The sequence below is a fragment of the Halichoeres trimaculatus genome, unplaced genomic scaffold, assembly GCF_033239565.1.
Source record: "Halichoeres trimaculatus isolate MK-OKI-2021-1 unplaced genomic scaffold, fHalTri1.1 fHalTri1_scaffold_13, whole genome shotgun sequence".
Lineage (NCBI taxonomy): Eukaryota > Metazoa > Chordata > Actinopteri > Labriformes > Labridae > Halichoeres > Halichoeres trimaculatus.
The window spans coordinates 33,679,903-33,699,303 of NW_027437191.1; the positions used below are offsets into that span (position 1 = coordinate 33,679,903).

Genomic DNA, 19,401 nt, shown 5'->3' on the forward strand with positions numbered 1-19,401 from the left:
AGTGACCGCCAAAGTTGACCATTTTTTGGCATCAGGAAAACTTTAGTAGCTCTCTTGGACATCGTTGTATCAAGACCAAAATGCACAAATGTTAAGTGTCTCATCCTGAATACATCCTTATGCTTCTTTGAAGCTTAAAGTTCAGCGCCCCCTAATGTCAACAAGAAGTTGTATGTTTTTACGTGATGAAAAGCTCCTCTTTTTTTGGGGGATTTCCTTTTTATTTGTGCTCAAAAATCTCTCTCAAGCCTGAAAAAGTATGACTGCATTGTTTTTGTTCAGATACGTGCTCCACAGCGCCCCCTAGCCACTGAAAAATCAGCCAGGCTACCTGCTCGGAGCTACAAGTCTGAAAATGATGGAGCATAACAATGCCCAACCTACAAAAAAGTCTCTTACCACCATAGCAAATTCTGAAGAGAAAGTTTGAAAATTGGATGTAAACACTGGATTTTCGCAATTTATAGGGTACATATTTGAACAAACTACTCCTGGGTTTTTTCTCAGATCAACTCCAAACTTGAATTGTGTATACTAGACACACTGAAGATGAAAAGCTATTCATGGATTTTTTCTTACTTTATGGGCACGGCCAGAAATGACCACCAAAGTTGACTATTTTTTGGAAAACCTTAGTAGCTTAGTCTCTTGTACAATGTATCAATGACCAAATGCTCATTTGTGCTCAAAAATCTCTCTCAAGCCTTTACAAAGCATAACTCATCAGCTAATGTCTTGTAATTAAAGGCTGTGTCTATGGCACTCCCTCAAACTCTGATATCTCGCCATGAACCAGGAAGTCATAATAGCTCTGTCATATAAAGGCCAATCTGCTTCAAATTTCACACACACCATCAAGGTCCATCTTGCAACACTTCTGTATGAGCTCTTTCACTTAGGTTGTTTGTTGTGTTTGTTTTTGGTTATGTACACAATCACCACAGGGGGCACTCTAGGTAAACTGGCAGGTGAACACTACAAGAAGGGCACAGGTGAGGTAATGATGTGGGGCAACAAGAGTAGAATAGAATAGAATAGAATAGAATAGAATAGAATAGAATAGAACTTCATTGTCATTGTAACAAGTACAACGAAATTGAAATCACAGCAGCAATCAAGAAAACAAAAGTAAGAAAGTGTATAGAAAGTGTAAAAAGGTCCTTAATGAAATAGATGCTAACAGCTTGTCCATCATCTCGCAGTTCACCTAGCCTCCACCTCCACAGGGTCCAGGACCGAGCCTTCTCAGTCATGCTCAATCTCCATCTCCTGCATCCCGTCCGCCCACAGCAGGTGAAGCGCCCCCAACACAGTGCAGGTGTGCAATATAACCCCCTAGCCATGTCTGTGAATAGCATGATGCTACTCTGCCCTCTGGTATTCTCTCTGTTGCTGGGTTAGCACGGCTAGCTCGTCCATACAACATATAATTATATATTATACAACACATCAAGTCCAATCTGCTTCAAATTTCACACACCATCAAGGTCCATCTCCCAACACTGCTATAACCTTAAATACCTGCTAATGCAATAGCACCACCCTCTGGAAATGCATGACAGTATCTTCTACGTGTATCGTCCATTTTTTTTTTTTTTCATCTAATGAAATGACCACAGTCCCAATCTGGACTGCTTAAGACATGAATTGACGGGAAAATCTTTCTGCATATACAGCAACTGTGACATACTGCCTGCGGCTTTGGTTGATATTTTTGTTTTTGTACGGTTATTATTACAAAAATCCTGACTCATCCCTATTAATAAGTTGTTTACTGTGATGGACGCAGGCAATCTGTGTATAATGTATGGCATATGATACACAACAATTAATTATTACAGCTCCCGCAGCGGGTAAATACTCCGACACTCCAATAAATCATCTTCTCTCCCCGGTGGTCACTGGGGGGATTCAGATTGACGGTGGGTGTTGGTTCGGTCTGAGCTGGAAACAACAGTGACACCACAGTTTGTCTTCAGCGTAATCTGGGGACTTGTGTTTGGACGAATATTATCCTCCTGACAATGATCTCGTCTTCATTACGAGGTAACCAATTTATGCTTCTGACAGAGACGGATGAGGAGAAAATACGCACAGGGATCGTATTCTCCTTCCTCTGCTCATCTCTTTCCTTCTTTCTTTCTCCCTGTCGCTGACTCTTCCTCAAATTCCTGCAGGCGGATCAGGGTAGTCCATGAGGATTTGGATTTGTCACTATGGCAACCACAATAGTGAGGTTGTAAGTAAAAGAGTTGCTCTCAGGTGAAGCTGGATTTAGTTTCACTGGTGTCTTCCTTCAGGGATGTGCTGTACTGAAATTCTTCACTCTGTGTGTCTATGTGCCAGTGTGTGTGTGTGTGTGTGTGTGTGTGTAAGCCTTAAAGCAGCACAAAGCTGTGTGTGATCATCTCAGAAACGTCAAATCAGAACTCACAGCTCCACTGACATGCTCCTGCGCCCCGTGGTGCTGTAAAACCTCCTCTCCTCCTTCAGACTTTCTTTTCTGCTGCCGTCAGTTTCACAAACGTTCACTCTCTAATTATTATTCACTTCAAAAATGATCCACACACTCATCTTTCCCGCTCAGCTGCTCTCCCAGTCGATACAGGATATCTGGGTGAGTGTTAATGGCGATGGCCCTGATGTGCTGATGTTGCTAAGACACGGCTGTATTTCTATCACAGCCTTGTTAGTGTGCATGTTTAACAGGAGAGCATTTATTGGTCAGATGAAAGCTGTTAGTCTTCTCACTGCCAGAGGTGCCTCAGCAGATTGATTTCTCCATTTTATCTTTTTATATTTACTCAATAACACATTTTGCTGTTGTATTTGATCATTTTCAAATCTTTCCCTGAAAGGAAAAACATTACTTCATGATTGTGCAGCTGTGGAAATAGCTACAACTTTTTAACAAGCTTTTGTTCCTCCTCTTACCTTTTATTGGGAAGCCTCTCAGCTTTTTCTATCCCAATGAATTTTCTGGACATCATAAACCTCAAACTTCTTTTCCTTTGCGCTGTTTTTGACACACATTCCCCAGAGAGACTTCATCCTAATGCTGTTCACACCTCATTTAAATGTCTAGGCAGCTCACAGTCACAGTTTAAAGCTGTAAAAACAACATCCACTGAGAAGTGTTGGAACAAGCCGTGAAGTCACAGCTAACGTCTCAGTGATCAGCCGCAGCGTTATGACCGCTGACAGAAGAAGTCAATAACATTGATTATCTCTGGACCGTGGTGCCCGGCGGTCAGTGGGGTATGTTGGGCAGCAGGTGAACAATTTGTCCTCAAAACTGAGGCTGTAAGAATTGGAGCAACTTTAACAAAGACTGGGTTGTTATGTCTCAATTGCTGGGTCAAAGAATCTCTGAAATTGTTGCCTCTCAGGGGCTCAAAGTCTGCAGCGGTCAATACTGAACAAAAGTGTTTTAAGGAAGGAAAGAAAAGGTGAGCTGGGGGCTGGGTTATTTACAGTGAAGGATCATTTATGGGCATGGAGACTGAGGGCTGACCTGCGTGGTCTGCTCCAACAAATGAGCTACAGAAATACATGTAATAAATGTTTACTTTCATAGGAGCCATTTTTGCCTCAGCTCACATGGTTAAAAATCTTCACAATATAGACAAAAAGTGTATCAAATATTTTACAGTTGAAGCATAAAAATGATTATTTAAACAAGTGTTTTGGGGGATTATGAAACTGCAAATGCAATGTCTTAGTTTTTCTTTTGTATTAAAATTGCAAAGTTTTAAGAATTTGATTTTTTTTGTATTTAATTTTCATTTTATTTATTTTATTCTTTAATGAATCAAAATCAATACAAAGAAAAAATAAAAGATCCCCAAAACTGAATAAAAGGGAGCAAAAAGAAAAAAAACTCTCATTGTATCTGCCCCTTGTCTCACAGGATACAAATCAAACAATCACATAACAATAATATAAGAAAAAAAATTCAAAGAAATATGAAACTTTCAAAATTGGCAAATGGGAATTTTTAAAAAGTTTCCAAAAATCTGCAAAAATAAAAGAGTGCACTAAAGTAAAAGAATATTGAAATCAAAGATTTTTTTTAAATAAAAATTTGCAAAAAATTAAGCGCTCTAAAATAAAAGAATATTGGAATGAAAAATATGTTTTCAAACATTTGCAAAAATATAAGAGTGCACTTAAATAAAAGATTTTTGAAATTAAAAATATTTCAAAAAATTGCAAAAATTTAAGTGCACTAAAATAAAAGAATATTGAAATTAAAAAGAAGTTTTCAAAAATTTCATAAATAAATGAGTGCACTAAAATAAAAGAATATTGAAAGTCAGTTTTTAAATATTTGCAAAAATAAAAGAAGGCACTACAATAAAAGAATATTAAAATTAAAACTAAGTTTTCAAAAATTTGCAAAAATATAAGAGTGCACTAAAATAAAAGAATATTGAATTTAAAAAAATAGCAAAAGCTTAAAAAAAAAATTCTAATATTTGCAGATATTTTAAAAACATTACAGATTAAAAGAATGTTAAAATATTAAAAAAAAAATGTCGGACTTTCAAAAATTTGCTTAAATAAAAAAAAATAATAATAAAGTTTGGAAAATTAACAAAAAAATTGCAAAAGTAAATTAATAAATAAAAATAAAAAAGGATCTGTACAATTTGGGAACATTTTCAAAAAAAAATTGAACTTCTTCAAATTGAAAATATTCAAAAAACATTTGAAATTCAGAAAATTGCAAACATGTCAGAATTTTTTGAAATTTCAAAAAGAAGAGCCAGCATTTTGGCAGGTAGATGATCAAGTCTTTGATTTTTTTAAAGCTACAAGGAGCCACTGCAAAGGAGTCGAAGAGCCGCATGAGGCTCCAGAGCCACAGGTTGAAGACCCCTGTGCTAGACAATCAAGTTTGATCCACGCCGCCCTATCTTACAACTTTCAGGACTCATAGGATCTTGATAATGTCTTGGTGCCAGATACCACAGCACGTCTCAGAGTGGAGTCCATATCTTGTGGGGTCGGGGTTACTATTGTACGTTTCACGATGTGAAGAGTGTGTCCACAATATTACACAAGTTGTTGTTTCACATTCTTGGCAACGCAGCCACACACTGAAATTAGATATCGATTCAATACCTGCTGACCCGAGGCTCATCACAACTGTCTCTACTTTCAAAGCCAAACTCAAACGTAGCTAATCTCTCAACAAACAAACCAAAACTCTTTGTGTATTTGTGGGTATGTTTTGTTTTGTTTTGGTACTGTTTTGTCTCTAATCTGATTTTTACATTATAACCCTTTCTTTTTCCTTTTTCTTTAAATCCTCAAGTATAAAGCAAACTGAGTTTACCTATAATGAAATGGGCTCTATAAACAAACTTCTATTTCAGAGTTCATCTCTTCTGAGAGCTCTGCTTTGTTCTTTATAAACTAACTAAACTGGAATAATATCTGCTGTTAAACTGCTAAATGCTTCAGCAAGTTCTTAACTTTTTATACAGTTGTTTGTCCCTGGACAGCCACCATACAGAGATCCAGGGAATGCTTTGGATCTGCACTCAGGGCTAATTTAAAATTAAATTAGTTTAGGAAGGAGTTTTTTAAGGGCAGGCTTCAATGCATGAAAAACAGCTTGTTTTTTAAAGAAAGTGACAATCCGATGAGACAGGAGTGTGTAACCTTACCTTTATCGACGTGTTGTTGTCGTCGATGAGTGTGTCAGTCAGCTCCAGGTGTCCCTCCTCAGCCACTTTCTGGAGGACCATACAGAAGGTTCCCACCAGCCTGCAGGGATAAAAACACACCAACAAAGAGCCACTTAGCATCTGCTCAGATCAATACACGGCGTCACATCAGTGCGTGCTGGTTTCTCTCTCCTCTGCTGCCCATGTGTGTAAACCTTTTGTCTTTTTGTCATTGTCACATCACTGGGTTATCTACTTTTTCTGCAGCACTAACACACACTGACAACTTCTACTTTCTCCATTCACGGAGAGCATCTGCTCTCCTCCGCTCCGTCTCACAGTCAGCGTTGAGTGAGTGTCAGTGAAGGAGCCGTGAACAGACTGCTGTGAGAGGGCTGCTGAGTTTCTCTGACAGATATTGAGAAAGTGTCTCACTGCCTTTGTGTTCAGAGCGCTGCAGAGTGTCAGTCATCAGAGCAATTTAAAGCTACAAGAAAACATGAAAACACTGTTAAACCTGAAACCTACCCCTTAATTTTTCTGAAGTGTGAACATCTTTTGACCCAGAGTCTCACGCACACTGTCGTAAAGACGTGACTTTCAACGAGGCGTTTGTTTATTTTGGAATTAAATGGAGATCAGATCGAAACAAATTTTCTTTGTTCAACTCAACTTTTTACCAAAAACAACGCACTGAGGTAAGGTATTAATCAGTACAGTTACATAGCGCTACAGCTTGAAATGTGGCATCAAGCAAACATTGTAGCCGGCTATATGTAGTGCTATCGGCAGCCGGTGCGTCGACGTATCTGTAAGCTAACGTGACAACAAGCTAACTCTCAGTTCGTACAGTAGTTTAGTAATTGTCTACATGTAGTGCTATCGGCTTGTCTGTGCTGTGAGACGTGTCTGTAATGTGTAACGTTAGTGAATCCTGGTTATGTCCTGCCAGTCATCTACCAATCAGAGCTAACGTAACCTCACTCTTCATTTTATTGATAGACTCTCAAGTTTGAACAGACCACTGCAGAATAACTGCTGACTGTGGGTTGGAGTCAACATTAGCACAAACAGTTTAGCTCTTTTAGCCGTTAGCTCGTGCTCTATCTCTCTCCTGTTTATCTTTCTCCTGCTCTTCTGTCCTTTTTCTGTCTGACAGTTAAGGCTGTGTTATGCTTGAAATCAGACACATACTCCCAAACTGCAGGGTGCGGTGTATCACAAATGTACCTCTACTAGAGTACTAAACAAGAGTTAAAGAAGTTTGCCTTCTGTTTACATCATGACATCTGTCTCTGAGATGTTTTCAGGTTATTTTAACCAATTCCTCTACTATTTACCACGCGGTTACTCAGTGATCTCTGTGTAAAGAGTCATACAGATCCCTGTATTTCTGCTCTTCGACTACTAGGAGATTCGGTTCACCCGCCATCTTGTCCGCGTGTCTCTGTCCCACAGGTCAGAAATTTTCAAGTGTGCACAGCCTGGAAATTTTAGAATATAATATAATATAATATAATATAATATAATATAATATAATATAATAGAATAGAATAGAATAGAAAAGAATAGAATAGAATAGTATTGCATAGAACTTTATTGTCATTGAAACAAGTACAACAAAATTGAAGTCACAGCAGCAATACAAGAAAACAAAAGTAAGAAAGTGTATAGAAAGTGTAAAAAGCTCCATAAGAAAATAGATGCTGACAGCTTGTCCATCATTGTCCAGTCAGCCAGCCTCCACCTCCACAGGGTCCAGGACTGAGCTTCTTCAGCAGTCTGTTCAGTCTCTGTCTCCTGGATCCTGTCTGCTCACAGCAGGTGAAGCTCTTCACATGTGGCCTTGGTGTCTGCTGTTAGCTCTGTTAGCCATGTCTGTGAATAGCATGATGCTACTCTGCCCTCTGGTATTCCCTCTGTTGCTGGGTTAGCACAGCTAGCTCGTCCATCTTATTGGAGATAGATCTTACGTTCCCAGTAACGATGGATGGAAGGACAGGTCCATGTCGTCACTTCTTAGCTCACACCTGAGAACCAGCACGTCGTCCTCACCTCCTTCTCCTCACCTTGTGGGAAACATCTGGCCTAGCACCAGTTAGCATTGACATACTACAGGCTGCCAACAGCTGATTTTACATGTAAACAATGCAGCCATGGTTACATGTAGGATCTCCAGACAAACACAGGAGAAAAAATGGTAAAAATATCCCTGAAGACAAAACCAGTTTGGTGTCCATGACCAACAAATAAACCATACAAAGTAATGATCCACTCTAAATACAGAGATGATGAAAAAGAGATGAAAAATTACAAGAAATGGACAAAAAAGAGAGAGCTGCTGCAAAAGGCAGCCACAGCCAACAGGGCGGTGCCTAGCAAAAAGGGACTGCGCAAAGGAGCATAGGTGCAAAAATGACATCACTTTTTCTTCATTTCATCATTGTAAAATTGGCGCTGATAATTTCCTTTTAAAGTGTAGATTATGATCAGGCAGATATCTAGAAGTGAGACTTTTTCAAGATCATTTTTTCCTCACAGCCACTTTAACAAAAAACCCTGATACAATGAAACACTGATTTTTTTTCTCCTGCCTCTCATTAGCATGCAGGTCCTCTAATCACCAAGTATCTCTCATTTAGGGTTATTAAACGTAACTTTGTAATGTGACTTTAAGCTGGTTGTTGTTTGGAGTCTCTGATGTTTGGGTCTTCTGTCTGCACCATGGTTTGGATTTGTTTCAGGCACAAACACAAACTAGTTTGATTAAGATAAGGTACCTCGCATTAACTTGATCAGAAACATTTTTTTTAAAGCCTCTTGTGTAAAAAATAACAGATGTAGTTCACTTGTTTGCAGCGAGGATCCTTCCTGGGACATAAGAGTGGGCAGAAACCCAGTCCAGTCCCCGTTGAGCCGGCCTATTAGAGCTGGTGAATAATTTAAAGAGTTTCCCCCAAAACAGTGTGTTGTTAGCGGAGCAATCAGTCTCACATACAAAGACCTTCAAGCTCAGCCCACACCGAGCCAGAGCTGTGTCATTTCTCCTGTAATGGTCTCCACAGTCCAGGAACACACACACACACACACAGATAGCATTCACAGCAGCCTGCTTCATCCAACACGTGCGTGATGTGCAGGATGCATAAAAACTACCTGCAGCAGTGAGCGACCATTAAAGCAAAGAGAGGAGCAATCATTTTCCTGGGTATCAGTCTGCAGGGGGTGATTGCTTCATAAAACAAGGATCATAAATCAATAAGTTAGCGCATTCAGACACAAGAGATCCACAAGGTTTACAGCTAATGATGAGCTCCACAACAAGCTTCAAAACGACCGGCCGGATGAGAACGAACAGGCACACACCTGCACTTCAACAAACACACACAACAATACTATCTTATTACATGTAAATACACCGCAGAGCAACAAAGGCTCTTTCAGCAGCCGGCAAATAGAGAGTGCTGTTTATCTCCTGCTGTTCTTCCTCCCTCTGATTAATGACACAGAGAGCATTTCTCCTGCTCAGCTCCTCTTACTGTAACAGGAAGTGTGAACATATTTTGGAGCGCTGCTCCTCTGGGAATGCTCCGCTGCTCATTAAGGCTGGGAAGTTAACTCAGCTTTCTTTTTTGGGGGGGATTTCTTTCTGCTGGTATTCACACCGGCACAGTCGCTGATACGAGCAGGTTAGGAAGTCTTTAATTAATACGTCACGTTTTTTGTGCAACAGACAACGACAAGTGATGTAACTTTCCGGTGCCCTGAGGCCTCCTGTCAGCTGAATCCTTCTGCCTCAACACTTCATTACTGAGTTTTCTTATACCTTGGTCTTTGACTATTGAAGAAGAAGAAGATGCAGAGTCTAATCAGCCAAAGAGGTGTGCAATAAGGATGGAACGGTCTCATCACGGTTTTGTGGTCACATTACTTTGTTTGGCTCATTTGTTGGTCGTGGACACCAAACTGGTTTTGTCTTAAGTGATATTTTTACTATTTTTTCTCCTGCGTTTGTCTGGAGATCCTACATGTAACCATGGCTGCATTGTTTACATGTGAAATCAGCTGTTAGCAGCCTGTAGCATGTCAGTGCTAACTGGTGCTAGGCCGGATGTTTTCCCATAGACTGTATAAAAATGGACGCAGTCTTGCCAACGTCACCCGTCTGTTTCTGAAACAGAAAATGAGGCACATCGGCTAAAGCGGCCATATTGGTAGTGGCAAGGGCTTTGCGTACAGCCATAGGGCGCCCATCGGTCACGTGACCCTCAGCTTTGCCTCTGATCGGGGGAGCTCATGATCTTAAAGTGATACTCTGGGATGGAACAAGTTGGGTCCTATCACAAAGTTTAGGGCAGAAATTACCCCTACAGCAGTGTTTTTGTGCAGCAGAAGCCCAGAGCGCTCGCACCAAACACCCCCTCCCTGCTCCTCTGCCGGTTTCCTCTGCACTCAGACGGGGCCATATTTTACTTGACCAAAAACACAAATACACGGACTCCCACCGAAAAAATCAGATATTGGTCTGCATTCACGCTTTATTTAGAGAATTTTCAGTGAGTTACTTTCACACAAAAACACCGCTAAATAAGGCTCTAGTTCTCATCATGGCGTAAAACGGCGCTACCTCTGCTGCTACCACAACTGGCTACGAGGCGCTCGCCCCTTAGTGTATCAGTCCGCGCGCGTGGCGTGACAGATATAGACAAACGCGGGTAGTCTGCCAGGACGAAGAGACACGATGGACAAGCTGTCAGTATCTATTTTCTTATGGAGCTTTTTACACTATCTATACACTTTCTTACTTTGGTTTTCTTGATTGCTGCTGTGACTCCTAAAATTCCCCTCGGAAAAGTTGAACAAAAACGGAGATATTCTGTCATTTTTAAAAGATATTTTAAAAGGAATATTCTCAGTTTATTCTTTTCCTCAGTACAGATAAATTTCCTGATGGAGGTTTTCTCAGTGAAAACATCAAGACACCGGCAGCTGGCTGCTCTCACACATTATTTCATCTCTTTCTCTCCGTCTCGTCCTCTTGGCCACTTTTTGTCCTCCAGAGTTGGAACTGATGAATTCAACTCGCTGGAGAAAGTGAAGCTACATTTGTCAGCTCTTCCTCGAGATTTAATAATGAAGTGGATTTGGACTCAGAGATGACTGAGAAGAAGAAGAAGAAGAAGTGAGCCTCCCCTCAGGCGCTGGTGGATGCTCTCTCTGTGTGGTCTGAGGCTCCTCGGGGGAAGATCTTTGCTCAGGTTGATGTGTCTCAAGAATTTAAACCTTGAGACACCCGGGATAGTTTATAATCTTGTTTCCTTTCTCTAGACACTGGTGATCAATGGCGTCACTACTTAGAAAAGAAAAAAGGTCTGTCATTTCCGTTGGCCATTGTAACGAGTGTTGAATAATTGAGCCGACCAGGGACGATCATGTTCAGGCTTACTTTTAGCACTTCAAAGGGGACATCTATTATTGATCCTCATTCTGCAAACAATTTACTTTCTATCCGCTCCATTATTCAGGCTTCTTTCCCTCCCAGGATGTAATATTTCCTTCTCCAGCTTGCTCCCTTCTCTTGTAAATCGAGGCATGACCGAGTCGAAATCAGCGGCTCAGGTGAATTTGAGAAGAAGGGGGGCTAACTTTGAAATGTAAAGTTTCTCAGAGTCAAACAGAGCTGCTCTCAGGGTTGCAGTAATCCACCGTAGCTGCTGGTTGCTCAGCTGGAGGGCAGTGTGAAACGGAAATATTACCGCTGACAGGTGTGTTTGATTTGGCCTTTGATCAGCTGAGGAGACACTTCTGCGGACACACACTGACGACGCAGGTTAGAGGAGTCAGTAACTCCGTCTGGTGTTATGTCATAATTTGTCGCAGCCTCAAACAGTCACAGAATAGGAAAAACAAACGTCTCACAGTGACATAAAAACATCCAGGAGCCTTTGTTTGAGACAGGAAACACTCTCCCCATGGATTTAAAAATTCATAACCAAAGGGAAAGACGCTAATGCCTGGCACTGATGGCTCCACTCTTAAGACGCTCCCTTGGTTAGCCAAGCAGCAGCTAAGGCCCCTCTGGGTAAACACCAGAGAGTTAAAATCTTCAGACTGAAGAGGCTGTGGCTGGATTTCCCAGAAGCAGCAGTGCATGTGTAACCCGGGCGGGGTAACAGGGACAGGAAGTAGTGTTTAAACAGACCTTTAGAGTGGGCTGTGATTGGAGCGGAGCTGATTATAAACATCAACATCTTGGAAACTCATTCTGTAACATCATGCTCAGTTTATAATCATGTTTCATGAGCTTGATGTTGACTTCCTTTTTTGTTTAATCTTGGTGTCTTCTTTCTGTATATCTTCTGCTCCTCTTCTTTTCTCTTTGCACTGAGTCTGACCTGTAAATATTAGGGGTGTAAATCACCAGTTTCATGATGATACAATATTGATTCTTTGGACAACGATATGATATTTGCCGATATCACAAAGTCTGTCATGATACGAAACGATACGATACGATACGATGCGATACGATACGATGCGATGCGATGCGATGTGATGCGATGCGATGAGATACGATGCGATACGATGCGATACAAAACGATACGATTCAGAGGCCTTCGATCGATTTAAGACGATATTATGACTAGGGATGGGTACCGAATTAGGTACTTTTACAGGTACCGACCGAATCCTGTCAAAAGTACCGGGTACCGATTCATGTAAAACCAAAAGGTACCATGTTTAGGTACCTAATTGCATCCTTGTGACTGTGACGGAGTGGAAGAGTAGGCTATTTTCCATGCTGGATATGAACACAGCATTGCAAGGTTGTATATTGAAGGATAAATATGCCAAAATGAAAAGAAATATACTTCATTATTAAACAAACTGATATATTTTACCACATAAACACAAAAAAGTACCGAAAATTGGTACCGATGAGTACCGATACCGATTGCCAGGTACCGGGCATCGGTACCGTATCGTTTCAGATGTGAAAGGTACCCATCCCTAATTATGTCCTCACTGAACACAATCAGCAACATTTCACATGAGGCAAGAAAGAAATACAAAACAATTCTAAATCGTTTTATTGCTGAAATGTGGAACGATGTGCTGACCTTTGGGATAGTTTGTAGAGGATTATAGCCATCTGTATGATCTAATTATGTTTTAAAATTAAAACTGGTTAAATTCAGGTAAGGTATTTTTTGCCCCCATAATTACCTTATGGGCCTGACTGTTATACTGTAATGTTTGATTTTTATATCATGTAATGATGCAACACTATAATTAAAAATGACTAATTACACAAACTTTATTTTTGACCTCCAACATTTGAGCATTTTCTATCAAACCAAAAATGTGAAGCTTTGATTTTAATTAAACCCAAACATTTCTATTGTTCAAAATAAGAATTATCAACTTAACCAACTTAACACTGATAGTTTTTTTTTTTTTTTTGTGATGCCTGATAACCACAGTTTGTATGTCAGTGTGATCAGACTTTGTTTCACTGTGTAATAGTCGATGTGGAGGAGGAATGACACTAAGCTCTCGCCGTTTTACTTTTTAACTTTATGAAATTTCATGAATCAGTGGCTACAAAATCAGATCATGAGATAACTCACTGCAGTCGTGTGATGATGACCTCCTGTCGTGTGTGCAGCATGAATCCTCTGCTGTCAGGTCGACCGTATCTTACCCAGATACAGGAGAGCTGTTTTATGATTGGCCGATATGTCTGGCTCCCGTTTAGCTCTGTGATGCTAACAGCGTCTTGCTACACGTTTGCCTACAGCAGTGTGACTCGGTGGGCGATAAACAGTACATTTTACAGCAGGAGAGATCAGGCGTGGCGTGTCAGAGAGTGAAAAGGTTCAAATGTGTGTCTCATACGCTGAGTGTGAGGCTTGAGAGGAAACTTCAGAACGACTCGCGGTTGGACGGAGACGGACATGCGTGTCTGGTCGGGATTTCAAAATAAAGGCGTACATTAAAGACCACGATGTTGATCGATGTTTCGACTTTCCATCGATGTGATTGGATCATTGCTTAACCAATCAATGTATTGATCTATATTGATGGATCATTACACCCCTAGTAAATATATACTCCCATGTTTCCACCCAACCTCTGCCAAACGATCATAACCCTAGTGTTTTTCCAGCATGCTTCACGTTTTCTATCTTTGCCTGGATCTTTCAGTTATGGTTTTGTGGATTAACCCTTGCTGGATGTATCTGAGTTTGCTGACTGGCTTTACTGACTGTAACACAAGGGAAGTGTTTCCAGAGGACACTTAAAAGTGATGCACATGTCCCAACACATTTGTTGTTGCAGCAGATTTTCAGTTACAGCTCTATTTTGGTTTTCTTTCTGTCAGTTGTGTTGGAAAATGAGGTTGGAGCATGAGTTTGGTTCTGTCCGAGGTTTCTGCCCATTAAAGGGAAGTTTTTTCTTGCCATTGCAACTTGATAAATGCTGCAAAGTCCTGTACTCATGGTGGATTAAGATAAGATCAGACTCCTTATCTTGTCTTGATTTTTTGGTGTCTGCTAATACAATTTCATGAACAGTTACGGGTCTAGACCTGTGAATGTTTTTGTAAAGTGTCTTGAGATAACGTTTGTTATGATTTGGTGCCATACAAATACAGATTGATTGATTGATTGATTGATTGATTGATTGATTGAAAAGTATGTGTTTTTAATTTAGTTAACATTGTATTGGATAGGGATGCACAATATATTGGTATCAATATCGGTATCGGCCGATATTTCCTCATAGGCTGCTGGCATTTTCAGAGCATCTTGAATGATCTTTAAAGACCCAAATAATCTTGTTTTCTCTGACTCTGTAAACACCAAAACTACATAAGAAGAGTGGACTCTCTTCTTTTATGGCTCTCTTCCTGTTTTTGATCCAAAAAACAGACAAAACGCACTTTTTTTGAATACGGTCGACAACAACAATATTAATATCAGATATCGGTATTGGCCAAAATGTTCATATCAGTGCCTCCCTGTTATAAAAGTATAAGTAACAAAGCTGTGACTGAAAATCCGTAGCAACAAGAAGTCTGTCTGGACACGTGCATTACTTTTAAGTGTCCTCTGTCAACACTTCCATTGTGTCGCGGTGTATCTGCAGCGCGTTTCCCATATGCTGTGCACGTGTTGTCAAATCGATGAAGATGTTTTCTTAATTTGCTTGTGTTTTGTCTTTCTGCATGTGTTTTTTTCTTTCTACGGAGGAGCAAGACTCATAAGGGCTTTAAAAACAGCGAGTAACTCTTTATAGTCAAATCTAAAAGAAGCAGGAAGCCAGTGAAGGGCATTAACATTTTTTCCAGGTCTGCACGATTTTGGAAGGGTTTTACCTTTGTTAAGACACGTATAAAGGAAAGAACTTTGTCTTCTGAGTTATATTTTGTGACCTGGTCTTCTCTCCACACTCAACAACTGTTGGGATAATTCAGTTTGGAGGAAAGCAGCAGCGAACAGACCTACCAACCAAATGTTCCCTCACATGGCGGAGGCCAAGCTTCTTGAAAGGCCTGAGACGACCATAAGTCCACAGCACGGCCTGGTGTTTTAATGAAATATTGATAAATAATCATAAAATGTGTTTCTGCTTCAGTGCAGCAGAATATTACTGTAAAATCCATAGTGGTCGCTCCTACTTTCCAGGCGTAAGAAAAGCTTCAGCAGGGGTTTCATTCTTAGACTGAACAATAAAACGTTAACTCTCTTGGTGCGTTCACAAAGGGATTGTGTACTTTTGATGCTAGAAAAGCAATTTTGCTCTGCTACGTTCAATAGCTTGAGGAAAATTGTGTAAGCAGACAAAAAGTTGAGAAAGGAATTGCAAGATAGAGGGTGGTTCATTTTAGTACAGGCGTTAATTGTAAACAGTCTTATCTCACTGTGGAAGAAACAGGCGGCCATTAAAGCCAAAGCTCATTTTAAAGACTAAACAGGAAAGTAGTAAAATGTCTGATGTGATGTAACACTCGCTGTAGAAAAACAAAGGAAGCTGTTTGAAAGTGATGCTGGGTTTTGGGACTAGAGCAGCATGTTAGAGATAATACATTTATTGTAGTTTATGTCTGAAAAGCACGATTAGAACAAACTCTTTACTTTTCAACACACAAAGACGATGGTAAACAATAACGTAGCTGCCATCCTCTAAAACACAACATTCAAACTGGGCTCCTCCTTTTTGGCTCAGTGCCAGCGGTAGCACACACCCACTGCCTCCGACCATGACTTTAAACACACCCACTAGCCAAACAACCACCTGTAGCATCACGTTTCCTTGTGGGAGGGACTCGAGGGCCGTGCACCTGACTTAGCATGTTAGTACAAGCTAATCACAGGTATCTGACTCATACCTGGTTAGCCGAAAGCTAACTCTCGTAGCTATTTGCCCCATGAGTGAAAGTGGAGCCAAGCTACACCCTCGTTTAGGAAAAAGTTTTGTCTGTTTCACTTCGGTTGTTTTTCTTCCTCTGTGCTACGTCCGCTATCGTGGCTGCTCTGATTAGCTTCTTCCACTTGCTGATCAACACACAAAGTCACTTGCGCACTGGGCGCTCCAGATTGGCTGATGTAACCGCGCTTACTCTCTGCCCAGAAACGACTCAATACAACCAAAACACCAACATCCGGGCAGAGGAGGGGGTAAGAGGCAGACACAGACACTGACACACATGAGAGGGACCTGTTTTTTTGTTGTTGTTTTTCATAAAGGAAAATCTTGCAGTCTAGGGCTGGGGATATATCGAATATACTCAATGTATCAAGTGTTTTTGCACGTGAGATATAAAAAATGACTATCACGGCAATCAGCTGATCACTGCTCGGAACATGACGGCAGATGAGTTTGATGCTATTTTTCAGCTGAATACCAAAATACTGCAAGCTGGGATATTATCAGAAGACAAACCCAAAAGCAATTCAACCAGACCCCAGGCTCAAAGACATAAGTCACTAGAGTCCTTCCAGCATGACCAACATTATCCAGGTAGCTGATTTATGAATGTGAAAGTAATATCTCCAACTTTAGTTCATGATATTTTCAAACTGTAAGATAATATAATATAATATAATATAATATAATATAACAATATAATATAATATATTATATTATATAAAATAATATAAATAATATAATATAATATAATATAATATAACAATATGATATAATATAATATAATATAATATAATATAACAATATAATATAATATAATATAAATAAAATAATATAATATAATATAATATAATATAATATAATATAATATAATATAAATAATACAATATAATATAATATAAAATAATATAATATAATATAATATAATATAATATAATATAATATAACATAATCAGCCAGTTGAATTAATCTGAATGCATTTTTACTGGAACTTTAAATGTGTAACTACATATTGCTAAAATAAAAGGTTTGCTCAAATTTACCTGATTGAGATTTCCTCTTTTTGCATTAAAATTTCAAAAGTCCAACTAAAAGGTTTGCTTAAATAATTAAACTTTTGTCATTTTATGCATCAGAGGTTTGGATTTAACATTAATAGAGTGATTTAGAGGAGAAATCAGGATATCGAGATATAACCTACAAATATCGAGATATTGGCCATATCGTGCAGCCCTATTGCAGACTCTACCTTTAAAGAGAAACAGAAAAACAGAAAAACTTTTTTATATCCTCCAACATAGTTTCAAATATCAACAAAACAGTAAATGAATCTCAGGCGTAGACTGTGCTCATTTAATACACTGAAATTTGCCAACTCTCCACATGCCAACGCTGCCTCTCAGCCAAATATAATCACATCTGCCTCAAAAGAATCAAGATGGCAGCTGGCCACACCGCCAAACTCTCGGCAGGAAATAAAAGTCTACAAACCAACGGCTGATAAAACAACGGCACAGAGAAAACCAAGATTCCAGTCAGACAAGGTGGTTTATTTGCAGTTTTAAATCTAAACTGCTTCTTGATTCATTCACACTTTTCTGTTGCTTTGAGGAAATTAAACTCTACGTCTTCCAGCGAGTCTGGATCCCATGAAGGCTCTACAGAGGATGTAAAGCCAAGTGAAGCTCAGTGTGGTCTTGCAGAGATAAAGTGTGCAGATAAACATGCTGGTGTGTCATAACCGCCCTGGAGACGACTTCAGACGCATGTTGTTAGGAAATATGGATCAGCTGGGAGACGGTGAGATTGCTGATCATGCACCGTGCTCGTGCCAAAGCGTCTGATTGAAGAGTATCATTGAACATTTCAAACCTAATCCAAAGACCTTTATATTCCTCCAGAGAGCCCAGGAATCCTCTGACCTCAGGTTTATTCATGATCATATCTCCCCGCTCTTTGCTCCAGTGCTCAGTAACTCACACAGGGTGTACTCCACAGCATCCAGCACATTAAAGCATATCTCTGGACCACAGGGGAGCACAGATGATAAAACAAGGTCTGCACGCCTCCACGGCACAGAGGCCGTCATGCTTCACTGCCTCCTCTTTGTGTTGTGGTAATGCAATCTCACTTTGTGGTCCGAGGGCGTGACACTCTGGCCTTACAGTGTGTCAGCGCTGCAGTGATGAGGCAGATCAGTTTCCCTGGTAATGATGCTGGATGTGGACATATGGAGCAGGTGTGAGAACAACACCAGCAATAACTCACCTTGAATTATTCATCCACTTAAAGGTGGGCTCTTTGTGTCTACCAGCTTCTCTTTATGTGTGTGTGTGTGTGTGTGTGTGAGGCGTCTTTGCATGCAAGAGCACATGTTTTTGTTTATTTGTGTTTATTTGAGACAGAGACGTGACCGAGCAGTGAGGGGGTGTTCATGTTTCTGAATTAATTTGGTTTAAGAATAGTCCTGCCTGCCTTTCCTCTTTATTTCCCTATTGATTAACAAAACTCTATATACTCTGTAACGTATGTACATGAAACTACAAAGTCCTTTGATCAGAGATTAGACTAGAGTCTTCACTGTCATTGAGCAGTAGTACAGAGAATGTTAGCACATCTAAACTGTGACTCAGCTTTCCTATTTGTGCAAAAATATCACATGAATAATAAATAAAGTAGAATAATAAAGGTATAATTGCTGTACATGGCAGCGCTAACAGACACTTTGCTAAGAACAAATTCAATTGGAGTACAGTACATATCAATACTGCTCAGAAATTGTTGCACTTATGTTTCCAGTTATTTAGAAAGGAGAAATAAAATTTACTGTATAAAAAAAATTGGCAAAAAACCCCAAACCTTATTGCACAAAAAAACTTATTGCACAAAAAAATATTGTGCAAAAAAAAGATTTAAAAAACTTAGTGCACCAAAACAATATTGCACCAATTAAAAAATATTCCACAAAAATACTTATTGCACAGATAACAAAATATTGCACAAAAAAGTTGCAAAAAATAATAACAATTTTCACACAAAAAAAGACATTGCCGAAAAAGTTATAACACCAAAGAAAAACCTTATTGCACAAATTTAAAACATTGCACAAAAAACTTATTGTACAAAAAAATATTGCACAATTTAAAAATATAAGAAAAATACTTCTTGCACGGATAAAAAAAATATTGTACAAAAAATATTGCACAAAAAGAGCTGCAAAAAAAAAACATATTGCCAAAAAAAATTATTGCACCAAAAAAAAAACCCTCATGAGACAAATAAAAAAGAATGC

General features: G+C 39.5%; 1 protein-coding gene across 12 annotated transcripts in view; it reads right to left on the minus strand.

Annotated features, from left to right (window-relative positions):
* The window catches only part of otofa (otoferlin a), a 137,491-nt gene that overhangs the window by 73,615 nt on the left and 44,475 nt on the right, over positions 1-19,401 (minus strand). For all 12 annotated transcript variants that reach the window (XM_074685555.1, XM_074685554.1, XM_074685544.1 and 9 more), the window contains exon 4: positions 5,676-5,775. In XM_074685555.1, coding sequence (XP_074541656.1) covers positions 5,676-5,775 — 100 coding nt within the window. The remainder of the gene's footprint in view (positions 1-5,675; positions 5,776-19,401) is intronic.